General features: G+C 32.6%; 2 protein-coding genes across 4 annotated transcripts; both read right to left on the reverse strand.

The window, feature by feature from the left end:
- Window positions 1–1,997: 1,997 nt before the first annotated feature.
- On the reverse strand, window positions 1,998–4,824 carry LOC133038804 (protein S40-2). Its single transcript, XM_061117133.1, has one exon. The coding sequence runs from the start codon at window positions 3,003–3,005 to the stop codon at window positions 2,475–2,477; it is 531 nt and encodes a 176-aa protein (XP_060973116.1). The 5' UTR covers window positions 3,006–4,824; the 3' UTR covers window positions 1,998–2,474.
- A 1,731-nt stretch (window positions 4,825–6,555) lies between these two features.
- On the reverse strand, window positions 6,556–13,853 carry LOC115723211 (starch synthase 3, chloroplastic/amyloplastic). Of its 3 annotated transcripts, none has more exons than XM_061117142.1 (16): window positions 13,378–13,853; window positions 13,037–13,109; window positions 11,691–12,944; window positions 11,077–11,291; window positions 10,565–10,835; window positions 10,271–10,446; window positions 10,050–10,157; window positions 9,693–9,802; window positions 9,449–9,554; window positions 8,960–9,130; window positions 8,462–8,590; window positions 7,855–8,037; window positions 7,631–7,762; window positions 7,410–7,521; window positions 7,124–7,247; window positions 6,556–7,036 (listed from the first exon to the last, which is right to left on the reverse strand). In XM_061117142.1, the coding sequence occupies exons 1-16, from the start codon at window positions 13,501–13,503 to the stop codon at window positions 6,901–6,903; spliced, it is 3,426 nt and encodes a 1,141-aa protein (XP_060973125.1). In that variant the 5' UTR covers window positions 13,504–13,853; the 3' UTR covers window positions 6,556–6,900. The 3 variants fall into 3 exon arrangements, 2 of the variants coding, with proteins under 2 accessions (XP_060973125.1, XP_060973121.1); XM_061117138.1 differs by having other exon boundaries at window positions 10,565–11,000; window positions 13,378–13,841; XR_009688314.1 differs by lacking the exons at window positions 6,556–7,036; window positions 7,124–7,247 and having other exon boundaries at window positions 7,631–7,737; window positions 10,565–11,000; window positions 13,378–13,848.
- Between the last annotated feature and the right edge of the window lie 753 nt (window positions 13,854–14,606).

Here is a 14,606-nt window from a genome sequence, read left to right on the forward strand (position 1 = left end):
TAAAATATGGTTTTGTAAAGTTTTTCCTTTTCACTCATTCCATTTTGTTACTTCCTAATTATTCTCCATGCATATGTGGATAGAGCTAGGCCAAGTATTTTCTTTAATCACCTTTTCATTTTTAATAATAATTATTATTATTCATGAGCATGAATTATATAATTATATAGGCTTAAGGAGGACCACCCAAATTATAAATAATACAACACTAATTAAGAAAAGAAAACCTAGGACTTCGCATGCTTAGTTATACGTTAAGAGTATGGTACTGCAATTTCTATTTTCTTGTGCTTTGGAATTTTTCAGATAGTCCCCTCACCACGGATAAACAAGGATATATAAATATTAATTATATAATGAAACCCTTTTCAAAATAATAATAAAAATTATTACTTTAATAATAATAAACAATGGCAATAGATGATATAGATAACATATACTTATTCTCGTTACAATGTATTGATAATTGTCAAATTCTTATAAATTAAGGATTTGTGTACCGCGTGATCCTTTTATTATTACTCAATCTAAGCCATTGATGTCAATTGCTACTAATCACTTATTTATTTATTTATTTAGACCATTTTTAGTAATTAGAATTTATAAATTTGATAAAGAATTTATAAATTTGATGTAACAATTCTAATTTATTCATACCACATCACACTAAATACCCCACTAAATAAATATATTTATTTAAAACATTTAGTGTTTTATATTATTTATATTAATTATCCAAAATAACTAATTTTTAATATAATTATATTATGGCTACTAATAAAATTTAAAATTTTAAAATAATTTAGTAAAATAATATATTTATTAAATTAATTAAATATTACATATAATTTTTTTTTTAAAAAAAAAAAAAGAAAAGAAGAAAATTGAAATAAAATCACACTTGCATAATATAAATATATTCTTCAAGGTTAAGATCCTTAAATAATCATATTAAATTTTTATTGTACTTAATTTTTATTTTTATTTATGTTGTTTTTTTATTTTAATGACTTATTACTATGTTGTTTTTATTTTATTTAATATTAATTAAATAAGCATCTCTCTATATATTACTGAAACTTAACTAAGTAATAATTTGAAAATAAATATTAAAAGAATATATCTAAATATGTACTAGCTAGCTGTACTGTAGCGAGTCAAAATATAATTATATATATCTAATAAGTTTCACACAAAATGATTTTTTTAAGTCGAAATAGGTTTATATTTGGATTTGTTTTGGTAATCAAACCAATAGAAAATATTTTACGTTGTTCCTATTTAGTTGCCGTAATAATGTCTAATAAAAAATGATATGAAATTATTTTCTCTAAAAATAAAATAAAATAACATAAATGGAAAATCATGAATTATTTATTTTGAAAAACAAGATACCAATTCTCTCAACGCACACCCAAAATAATTACTCTCTTAAATGCATCCAACAATAAAAACTCTCAATATCTTATACAATATTACAATTATTTTATTTTTTTTCTTTAAAAAGTAATACATTATGAGGACATGTGTGTAAATTTATAACTCTAAGATGACATGTGTGTGAATTTTAATTTAAATGTATTAGGGTTTAACATAGAAATTTTAAAATAAAACTAAAAATTGAGTTGGAATTGCATCTATCTAGTTCCATTTGGCTCTTCTTCATATACCTATATCATACATGTGACCGGAAAAAAGCATATTGCCAAAAACCACAAAAATGGGCCTTGTTTTAGTCATTATTATAATACTACAAAAATTATTTAAGAAAAAAACTTATAATTCGTCATATAAATTCATTTGCCACCAGTAAACATAAAGCTATAATTTAGAAAATAAAAAGTACCATGATAAGGTAGGTAGGACAAGTGGACAAGGGAAATGTACTAATATATAATTAATTAATATTGAGTACCAAAGCTACTCTGCTTTTGTTTTTGTTTTTTTCACTCTAATTAATAATAACCAAAAGTAAAATAATAGCCAATATTATAATAGTAATTAAAAATTAATTGTTTTTAATAATTAATAATTATAAACCATACTACACCTTACAACAACTAGAACAATAAATAAGTGCAATGGAATCCACTAGCAGACAAAATTGCAGAGGCCGCCATTTCTTTAAGAGCACCATCACCAACACCAAGCCAAGAACCAAACTCTACCTTTCATTTTTTTTTTCTTTCTTTTTAAAATGGACATAATCTAGTTCTACTCTAGTACACTAATAAAATATTATATTAGTACAATAATGAACCTTAAATTAACATGGGACCCGAAATTGAGTACTCTACACTAGTAGAGGCAATATCATATACCAAATATAAATATAATGTAATTAACTTCATTAATTTGAAGCCCCAAATACCAAAATCCAAAACCACTATTGATGACGTTGTAAAAGAGGGACCCAACTCAACTCAACTCAACTCAACAAAACAAAATAATAATAATTATAATAATGAAATATGTTATTCTAAAAAACCAGTCTTTGTCAACACAGCATTCCTCACCTTGCTAAGATCTCTTCCTTTGAGTGTTCTTCCTATTCCTTCACAAACAGAGAATGAAGAAATCTGATTCCTTGCAAGCTTTCTGGCTATCCATTCATGTGGAGGGACCATTCCATCATCATCATCATTGTTATCTTCATCACCATTATAATAAACATCATGATCATGATAACCATTAGTCATGGTGGTGCCATTATTCTTCCCATAAATCTTTGACCAATCAGGGATTTCCATGGGTGCTGAGGATTGATGAGTTACTACTACTTTGGCTTCATTATTGTTTGTGGGCTTTCTGGGAATCATTCTTGGAGCAGAGGAGGAGGAAGAAGAAGAGACTAAGCTCTTTCTCATTCCTGTAGTTGAAAAATAATCTTGATCAGTCTTTTTAACTGAACCCCATATCTCTTCTTCTTCAAATTCTTGATCAATATCTCTCAATAATGATCTTCCACTCCTTTTGTTGATCACACCATTATTCCAGTTTTCCATTCTGGCTTTTGGCTTTGGTAGTATCACCAAGAAAAGAAAAAACTGTTGAAACAGTGGAAGTTTTTTTTTTATCTATTTTAAAAGCCCAAATAAAGTTAAAAAGGAGAAAGAGATATATACAACCTAAATAGGGATATAAATCAGAGGAAAGAGAGAGTTGTAAAAATGGTATTTTTATTTTCCTTGGGAATCAAAAAGCATAAAAGTTTGGCAGAGAGAATAATATCAGGAATCTACCTTGGCTTTGTTTCAATACCTTCCAAAAGGCGATAAGACTTTTTCAAAGATTTCTCTCTAACTATTACTTGGTGCTTAAGACCAGAACTACTTCTTATATAACTAACAAAGGAAAGGAAGGATGAGAAGCTGAATCAAATGAAAAAAGAAACAGAAATTTTCAAATATAATAAAAAGAAAGAAAAGAGTTTACTTTTTTCTCTTGGCCTTGAATGAATAACTCCAAAATAAAGATCACAAATTTCAAGGCTTTCAAAAATAGTACCCTGAATACAACAGAGAAGGAGAGAAAAAGACAAGGAAAAAACTGGTGGGCATGAATTTTGGGGTTTTAACTTTTAGTTCCTTCAGTTGACACTTGAAAGAAAAAGCCTAACAAAATGATGGGTTTTTATGAGAATCTCACTTCCCACCATGTCAAACTTCAAGTAATGGTCAGACCAAAGGTGGGATTTTTAATTTTTATACTCTTTTCTTCTTCAAATGTTATTTTATGTAAAATATAAAACAAGCCCACAGAAAAGAGTGATGAAAGTAATTAAAGAGAACAAAACAAAGGGTACAAAAATAACAAGGAAGAAGAAGGGGAGAAGAGGCACTATAATAAAGGTAGTAGTAACCAGGTCTAAATTCAGAGCATTATTGTTTACCACATATAGTAACAAAGTTAATATCTTTTAAGCTAAGACTGTAAGGCATGACACCATATTAAACTTATACATTCATTCACTCAATTCAATCAATATAAAGAAGTTACAGATATATTTATATTATTTAAAAGCAGTGAAAAGACCGGACTTTGATTGGGAAAGGTGGAGAAGAAGTATTGGTTAAAACCAAGTTCACTGATTTCTGTAACCTTATCTCTACACCTCACAATATAATATACAACAACAAATAATAAGAACCCAAGTCACTCACTCACTCACTCACTACTACAAGTACAACAACTAAGCTAATTCGACAGATGAAGAGAGAGAAAGAGAGTTATATATATTTATAACTTCTTTTGAGATGGCCTAGATGGGAGTGCTGCTGGTGCTGGCCGAGTTAAAGCCTCTTTCTTTAACTCTCCTGTTTGAGTTGGATATGGATATTGATGGTGTTGTTACATCGATATATGTGGTTTGTAGAGAAAAGGGTTTATTAAGTAGTGATGAGGGGTCTACTCAAAATTTATATCAGGAGCTCTGTACGACAATGACCCAAGACAGCCTTGGGTGTGGGTCAACGCTTTTTCTTTACTTTTTCTATTCTTCTACATGGGGCCAGGCTTATCAGGTCATCATGCATCTATATCTCTTCCATAATATATATGTATGTGAATCAATGTGAGTTATTATTTGATAATCTTATGCTGTAATACTACTACAAACAATTTACCTTTCTCTGTCTGCATGATCCCATCTTCTGAGTTTTGGCCATTAATGTTCATTTCGTAGTCAAACTCTTTTTTTTACCATTTTGTGATCTTTACTTTAATAAACTTTCCTGATTTGGTAATTTCGGAGGAAGAAAAATGTTTATAAGACATAATAGCACAAGCAAAGCCACAACGTCCTCTCCTTTTCATGCACATAATGTCTTCAATTTTTAAACAAAATACAAAAATCAGAGTGATTTAACTCGATTTTGGTCGAGCCTAACCGTTGGTTTCACATGTGAAAGTTATAAATTATAGTCATTATAGGCTAGCGAGATAGGATAATTTTACTCCATAATATTATGTACTAATGGGTATATTTGGGGTTTAAGATAAGGGATGAAATTGAATTTATCCATGTTAATCCTTTTTTTGCAAGTTAACTTTTAATAGGAAAATAAATAATAATTCGTAAAAGTTTCTATTCTCTAATGCTTTGATTCGAATGAAAAATTACTTTTTTTGTCGTTAAAAATTTTCTCTGAACTATTGAGATTGTTAAATTTAAGGACTTTTGTTTAATTTTAGTAAAAAAATTCTAACATAGATGAAAGTTCAAATGACATGATTTAGTACATATCAAAGTTTGAGGGGCATGATTTGGTAGATATTAAAGTCTGGGGAGCATGATTTAGTACATAAACAATCATTAAAACAGTAAAATTAAATGAAATTAGAGAAAAGTCCTTAAATTTAACAATTTCAATAGTTCAGGGGCATGATTTAGTACATGTCAAAATTCAGGGGAAAAATTACTAATTAGCCAATAATAAATTGTAAAAGTTTCTATTTTCTAATGCTTTGATTCGAATGAAACATTATTTTTTAATATAAAATTTAAAGCAAATATATCTATACACTTACTCTTTTTCCTCAATAATGTCTATATAGTTTTTTATTTCTACACCCCTAATGATAATAGCATATTCCCTCCTCTTTCACTTTGATTCTATTTCTAGTTTATCCTCGAATATTAAAGGCTTCTTTTGGTCTTCCGATTTAGGTTATAAAAATAAAAATTGAAAGGATTGAGTTTGAGGTTTATTGCATGACATCATTAGCCAAAAAAAAAAAGAGTTTACATGATACTAAATATCAGTCAAATTTTGGTTGTACTTACTGGGATTTTCAATTTGGTGGGTACGATTCCGTGGGATCCTAGTAAGAGATGTTTTTAGTGGCAAACATGAACTTTGTCATCAAGAAACTTTGTAATGATTGATAAAAAGAACTTGCTTTAAACCATTGATTTTTTTCATTTTATTTTTTTGATATTGAAATTTGATAAGCACATTCAGACCTGAATTAGACATTTTTCGTTTTATGGAGATAAGTAGGACCATGAATACCTATTTGAAAGGCTTCCACTGAGTATTGGTGCTTCCCAATTTTTTCAATCAATATCAATTGATTAGTCTAGCCCACTACTACTCATCTATGCTTGAGTCACTAAACTATCATCCCCATACATTTTGGTCTTTACATTTCAAATTTTCAATAGCAGCCACACATGAACAAAGTTTAGTGGCTAGAGTATAATCTTGGCCAAATTCATATCATTCTTTGTATTTTGATTTGATTTTGATATTGATCGACGTAAGAGTGAGACCCTTATTTAAGTTTTCTTTTTTTCTTCTGTTTCCTAACATGGTTTTAGTGGCTTTTCTAGCAATTATTATATCAATTATCAAAAATCAAAATCCTCAGCCATTGATAATTGAAAGCCATCATTATCTTGATCAGTAGTAGCCAAGATTTTCACAAGTGATAAAGAGGAAAGATATACCAAACAATTTATTGATTAATATTTTAAATTATAAAAAGGCAGCGCCCATAGTTTCTTATAGTAATATCCCAAAAATCTAATCCTGTTACCAACTCGCCAAAGCAAAGACAAAGGAAATTATTTATCATTTATTTTAAATACAAAAAGTTCACTACAATTTTTTTTATTTATTTATTTACAAAAATAAATAGATTAGAAAGACAACCCTACATGTTAGAGCATGGGGTAATAATAGATTGTGTTGTATGTGTTAATAAGGCAGTACTACTTGGAAGCTGACCTCTTATTTCGTAAGCTAAACAAATGAACATCTTATGTGCTCTACAATCGAGTTACCTTGCATAATTTTCACTAAGAGACTTATATGAAGAAGAGGAAGAAAAAATTAAACATGACTGCAAAAATTCACTAATATGTACAAAAACTTAGACCTCCCTTTTGGCCTTGAATCAAGTGATTTTGCGTGCTGCATGATAGAGCTCCATATAATCAAGAGCCGGCCGGTTCCAAGACCAGTCTTGCTCCATCACTGTCTTGCATAACGAGTTGAACCACTCCCGCTTGTCGTACCATGCTGTGATTGCTCTGCCAAAACCATTTCATAGTGAGCACTATCCAAAAGAATAACAAGGAATATCTAGTAAGTGTGAAATACTTCAGATGTGGACTTACCTGTCAAGAGCATAGTCAACACCAGCAGTATCAGCTCCGTCGAAACTAAATCCATTCGGTTCTAGACCCTGTGCTTGTGCTCTCTCTTTGTCATGGTCAACATCGAATACAGTATCGTAAAGTCCTATAAGCAATGAAGATTCAAATGGACAGCCATTATGTTTTCATCAATAGATTGTTCTTTTAGTGCTTAATATTTTGTAAAAGAACTTTATTCAGAGACTTAGAAACAGAACAATCAAAACATCACTATAGAGCAAATTGATAAGATACTGTGTGTACATACCTCCAGTTTTTCGAACAACAGCAATTGAACCATATCTCATAGCAGTAAGTTGGGTCAAACCACATGGCTCAAATATTGAGGGAACTAAAATAAAGTCAGCACCAGCATATATCTGAAGGAATACTGAAAATACTTAGTTTGGTTTGGAGGATTGAAGTGAATATGCTACTACAAATGATAAGACAGTGTAAAGCAATGAATGGTGTTTGAAGACAACATACCAAATGTGATAGAGGTTCATCATAAGTCAAACAAAGACGAGCGCGACGAGCATGAGTAGAGTGCAAGTGATTGGCCAAATTTACAAAATCATTCTGGATTCTAGGATCTGGAGCTGAACCAAGGAGAACAACCTGCCATCAAACAACTCCTTGTTATAAATATTTTTCTCTTGCCATGACTCGTGAAAACTGAAAATGAGTGTTCTTGAAAATTTATAACTAACCTGTCCATTGCGCTCCAAGGTACGCCCAATGGCATGTTTAATGAGATGGATTCCTTTCTGATGTGTTAATCGAGTAATGATTCCTACTATAGGGAGATCAGCTGTTTCAAGACCAAGCTTTTGTTGCAACGCATGCTTGGCAGCTCTTTTGCCTTCAACAACATTTTCGGATGTGTACGATAGCTGGGATGGTATGAAATGTGCATTAGACAATTGTAAAGAAAGAATTATTGAACATTAGCCCAAAAAGGAATATGTTTGAAACTTCAAAGGTTTACACTAATCTTGACATTTTGGTTTTTTTCTACCTTTTTCAAAACCCGGGATAGCATAAATTGTTACAGACAATTGTACAAAAAAGCATTGCAAGGAAATATTTGCAGGAGTAACACTAAATTGATGCATAAGAACATATATTAACTGGAAAAGTGATGGAATTTCCACGTATGTGAAAATAAGATAGTTGGAGTAACCTGAATTTCCACCGTCTGTCTAATTCAGGTTACTCCATGAAAGAACAGAAATATGAAACTTGGTGATAATAACTTGTTTTGTCAACTTATTATATAATTTTTTTTTGTTACGATGCATAAAATAAGCTACTTACCGGAAGGAACTTGTCATTATATGGATCCCATATATCTGGGTCAATTCCATTTAGTATGCCGTGGAACTTGTAGAGGTTAGGAGCAATTGCAGGATTTCCTGCTATCTCCTTTGAATAAGTGGGAGATACCTGTGGAAAGGGAAAAAAATGTCATTGAATTTTTGCTTCTAGTAAAATGGTTCCCAAAAAGTAAAAAGGACTGCATGTCCTGATAGTATTAATGCAAATTTAAAAATGAACAGCATTCACTGATTTACTCATCTTCATCAAACTCCAAAGGGCAAACTATTAACACTGTCTTAACAATAAGTGACTGGTTTTTAGTCCTAAATTGTCAAATTTTATTCCTCATTTGCATATATTAAAAAAGTGTATTTCTCCACAAACTTTACTACTGAATAACATAATAGAAAACAAATTTACTGGATACTATGATATTGCAACAAATGTTGAATCGACATCAGAAGTTTTAGCATACTTTTTATACTTATTACTTACAGTTGTAGCTTTGTCTGAGTGTGCCATAGCTTTTGCAATAGCATGTGCCCCAAACTCAAGGTTATGGATTGTGAAAACAACTCGCGCATTGCTAAGACCATAATGCACATAATGTTCCTTAAATAACCATGCAACGGGTGCGCTAGACCAATCATGGCAATGAATAATATCCTGTCATCACAAAGTTGTTAGAGACAATACCTTTAAAGTTAATTATTTCATCCAACTCTTTTGCATAACCTTAGGTTGAATCACTCTAAAGAACAGGTTTTTTCCTTTAAGTTTCACTTAATGCCAACTAACGCTCATTGGTACTTCTCATATATCTAATCTTAAGTTTTTCATTATTTTTTCTACAGGAAGCTCAGCAATTTGCAAGTTCAAATTGGGTCTTCCTTTTGGGATTGACCTTTTATACTAATCATTTTCTTTCCTCCAAATAACTTAATGAGCAAACAAACAATTTAATTAATCTGAAACTCAACTTACCGGATGAGATCCACTTTGGAGTAGAAATTCAAGAGCTGCATGGCAAAAGAAACCAAATCTCTGAGCATCATTGTTACAGCCATATATGCAGCCTTTCCAAAAGAATCTGCAAAGAAAAAGAAATTAAAAATTATTGAAAATGTGTAAATAGCACAATGGTACCAGAAACAAAGATGAAAAAATAAGAAATACATGTCAAGCATGAAACAAAAAATCATTGAAAATCAATAGAAGATATAACTACCCATTTTGGGGTTCCAGAAAGTAGACTGAAAGCCCTTCCACTTTCCCAAACCAAACTTTTATTTCAGTCCCGCCCCAATGGTAGCTTTGGTTAAACTGGAAATCCTTCACCTATGCCAGAAAACAAAATTTGAAGTGATAAGAATTATAGGAAAACTAAGTTACAGAGATAAATGTCATAAAATTCTATTGCAAGTTAAAAGTAAGGAGACTGCAATTTTATAACATAACAGAAAAATCAATCGATCTGGAACTCCACAATTATTAAGCAATATGCATAATGAATCACTAAAGGACATGGACATGTTTTTCAATTACATGCAAGAGAGAACATAAAAGCAACAGCGATGAAGCTTACATTGCTGAGGTTCAAACAGTCATACTTTGGAAGGATGATGTCCACATTGTGGTTCAGTTCTTGGACAGCCCGGGAAAGACTAGTAACCACATCACCAAGGCCTCCAACCTGGTTGTGAAGCAAAAAACACAAATGTTGGTCACCTCACCTCATCCCAGAACCTCTCACATAAAATACTTGCTACATCAGAACAAAAATGACGAATCGGTTAACATGTTTACTTTTGCAATAGGGGCCATTTCTACAGCAATATGCACAATTTGCATTGGTGGCTCCTTTGCAATTCCCCCAAATACAGGAAGGTGGTAATCCATGCCATTTTTATTGTCAAAGATTCCACCATCTTCCCTCTCTGAGAAGACAAAGTCCATCATGTATGCATCCAACGGAACCTTAACTGCAGAACCAGAAAAACTAACACTCAAGTCTCTTAAGAGGAAAGTTATCACAGTAGACGCCTTCAAACATGAAATGAAACAATTGACCTTTCCAAGACAGGTTGTGTATAAACTCACCACTAACTTTTACATGAGATCCATTGTCTGCTGGTGACATTTTCTGTGGAGCCAAGGGACCCATGCGGTGTGTCCAACGGTTAAAAGAACATCTAAACCAAACTTCTGGCTTTCCATTCAAAACCGTGTTGGCTGGATTATAAAAAACTGTCACCACACTACCAGCATGAACATCAAGAGGGTCAGTATAAACTATATGCTTTTGAGACAGCAAAAACCTTTTCAAAGTTTTTTCCTTTGTTTCAGCTTTCATAAGTGCAGTTTTTTCAGCCTGTGACAATAGCGAAAGAAAGAAACAAATTATAAATAATGAGAATCTTAACAATGTGATCTTACTGAATATCTTCAGTGTAAATTCATAATCTGAATGAAGAATCGCAAGTGCCATTGGCGCAAAGTTAAAGACAACAAATTTTTCCTTGAAATGAGGAAAGTTCTGCATTAATAATTTAATACTACTTCAGATTGTTCAGAAACTCAGCCAACAAAGTACAGATGTAATTAAGCATTACCTTGGCACGTTTAGTTTCCTCCCTTAGTCTCCTCTCTTCCTGGAGCTTCTTATATATTTGATATTCCTCCTCAACCCAATATAGTTCCTCAGATATGGAATTTGGAACTATAGCATGAAAATCTTTAAGATGGTTGTTATCGTAAACTTTAGCATTCTGAGGCGGTCCATCAGCAAATACCCAGTCCAAGACAAAAGCACAATTAGGCACAACAACTGCACACAAAAAAAAGGTAAACCATAAGGTGCTTGTTTGTAGAAATTTGACAGACACCAATTGGAATACAACTAACCTTCAAAGACAAAGTAATAACTTTGTACTAATAGTGTATATAAGAAACAACTAGCCTTGGTCTCATACCCCTTACACTAACTCACCCAACAACTTAAGTCAGTCTCAAGAGTCGTGACATGAGTTTCTATCTCTCAACACAACATTCAATGACCTCTACTCCATGGAGAGTGCATAAAGAAATTAGTAAGATGACCTGAGCTTTATTCACACATGATCAACCAGAGTGCTACCTAGCTAAACTTTTTCGTTTCAAGTAAACTACAAGATCAAACAAATTGCAGGGGAAATGAGATAGAGATAACATACACGTGTTTACATACCTTTAGCATACCACCACTCACCACCCTTTGTCTCAGACCTAACAAGCTTTTCAACAATGGACAATCCGTCCTTCCAATTATTGTGTCCCCCATGTATCCAGATTTCTTGGGCATGGGCAAGTGGACCTGAGCTTCTATTATAATACAGCCTCACCAAGTCCTGACTTTTAAAGTCACTTGGTTCTATGTACCAAACATTCTCAACGGACTTTACAGCCTGTTTCATCGACTGATGTAGTGATTCTCTTCGCTCCTCAACCTCTTTCCTTGCCTGTTGTCTATCAGCTTCACTAGCTGCCTTCTCAGCCTCTATTCGTCTTTGCTCTTCTGCTTGTCTTTCTTTCTCAGCTTCCTGTTGAGCAAGTTTCTCTAGTTCCCTACGTTTCTCCTCAAGTAAAAACTCATCAAAAGAGTATACATCCATTCCACCTTCCACAGGTATGCAGAAATCTTTCTTATCATTATTGTCATACACACTTTGCCCATTGAAGAAAACAAAGTCAATCTTATATGCTTCTTTAGGAACATGAATCTCGCAAGACCACCAATCCCCATCGAGATTTGTTTTGTTTAACCTCCTAGTGAAAGATTTCCATCGCCAATCATTAAAAGCACCCATGATCAGCACATCTGCCTCATTGTTCAGTGTAGAGAGACTCCTATTGAAATACACATTTATATCTTGATCGGGTTTCGCCACCTGAGGGTAAAAAAATAGCTTGTTTCCTATTGAGAAGCTTTCCTCAGCAAGCCTTGCTATCTCCTTGTTACGTAAATCTGCTTCCATCTCCAACTGAAGCTTTAAGGCAGCCTTCTGCTTTAATATTTTATCAGCCTCGGTGATCTTATCTGGTTCTGTGTAGTTATTCTTAATGATCTTCATTTCTTTTTCTTCAGAAGTTACTTCATCAGCCACATTATCATCATCAGCAGCCACATTTTCCTGTTGTAATCCTGTGTCTTCCTTACCAACTAGATTCCCATTTTCAACTGACACTTCCCTTTTTTCATCATCAAGATTCTTCTCTAGAGGAAATTCAACTTCCGAATGTTTCTCAGAATTAACTTTTAATTCAAGAATTTTCTTGTTGGGTCCACCAAGTTCACTGGATGTTGGGGACTCTGAATCTTTTTCATCCACATCATCGTTTGGGTCCCTCCTTTGGGTTCTTGTCCCTGCAGGTGCTTTTGGAACAAATCCCTTTGAAGAAGACTTGGAAGTTGACACTTTTTTCGGTTTCCTCCTAGGAAAATCTGAAAGGGAAAATTTAGAAATATGGAAACTAAAAAGAAAAATAAAACAAATGCACTTTATCTTCAAACCAAAAGATGTAAACGATAGCTACCTTTACCGGCTGCACTGGCATTGATTTGATAGGAAACCCCACTCCCAGGTCGTATTTCGGACCATGAAGAAAACTGAAATCAAATAAGCATCCATGATTTAGATTGAAGCAGAGCAATTTACATGTTACAATACAACCGTGGTGAAATTCAGCAATTAGAGAATAACAAATAAGAAATTCACAGTACAAAAACAAAATCCAAAGAACCAAACTTAGAAACCCCTATTGTGAACGCATAACCCACTTCTAAATAGTAAACCCCAAATCGAAAAAAGGCCATAAATTTACGAGTAAAAGTAGTACAAAAGCAGTAGTACTACATAAAAAGTTCAATTTCTCACCTGTGCAAGGTGGGAAATTCTCCCATGGCTAAAAGACCCAAGAAAAGGTCTGAGCTTTAAACTGTGTCTATCTTGAAACACTGCTCTGTAACTCAATGGCCTATGTGCTTGCAACGCCATCTCCATGATTGTTGTTGAAAGAAAAGAATGTCTGAGTTGTTCAAGAGAGAGTCTTAAATCAGCAAAACATGCTCTGATTGATCCAACAAGTCATACCTCCCTTCTCTCTCTCTGTCAAGAGTATTGTATTAATGATATAAATATGTAAGAATTAATATAGTAATGTAGGAAATCCAGTGGTAAGAAACGGAAAATTGGGACTAAGAATCTCAGGCTCTTCAAGAACATGTGTCTATTGTTAACATCACATTCCTATTTCTGACCGTTGATAAAGACTGCGGCGGAATTGGACGGTGGAGATTGAATGTTTTAAGTATGTGATTAGTGAACAAATGTGGTTCGAAATCGATTGGGTTATTATAAATATTAAAAAGTATTATATATTTGCTAAATTTAAGGAAAAAAAGGTAGGAGCTTTAAGAGGCTAGGAGTAGTGATAGGTTACCTCGTAAGAAATCAATGAGGTGTTGCCACGTGAGGACAAAAATCTGCGGTGGGCCTAATCACGTGTTCTTCTTTAGGAAATTATTACGCTTAGAATAGAAGAAGAAAGAAATGGAATGATGAAACAATTAAGACAAAAATTAGAGAATAGAGAAAGATATTATAGTGTTAATACTAATTAGGTATTTTTCTACTTACCTCTTTCCTTATAGTTTCTTGGTTACTTTTTTTTTAATTAAAGATTTTCATTAATAAAAAATATAAATTGACACTTTATTTATAATAATACTTTCATAAAGTGTGGACAATATTTATATTTTTTATGTAAATTTAATTACCAAAATATCTCTTACACTATCACTTACACAATAAGAAAATGGTTGCAAAGTGGTTACTGCGTGGTTGCGTGATGATTGTATTAAATGAAGGTTTCAATCAGACGATGGTTGCTAAGTGGATGGTCGAAGGTTGCATCAGACGAAGGTTTCAATCAGACGAAGGTTATTCAGTGGTTAGCCAAAGATTGCATAAGACGAAGATTTTAATCAGACTAAATAACTGTTAGCAAAATATTTATGCAACTGTTATGAAACATGAAAAATCTGAACAGTATTTCCACGTTTGTAACTCTATCGACATGTCTCTTCATGATTTAATATGAACAA

This window comes from Cannabis sativa, chromosome 1 (genome assembly GCF_029168945.1).
Source record: "Cannabis sativa cultivar Pink pepper isolate KNU-18-1 chromosome 1, ASM2916894v1, whole genome shotgun sequence".
Lineage (NCBI taxonomy): Eukaryota > Viridiplantae > Streptophyta > Magnoliopsida > Rosales > Cannabaceae > Cannabis > Cannabis sativa.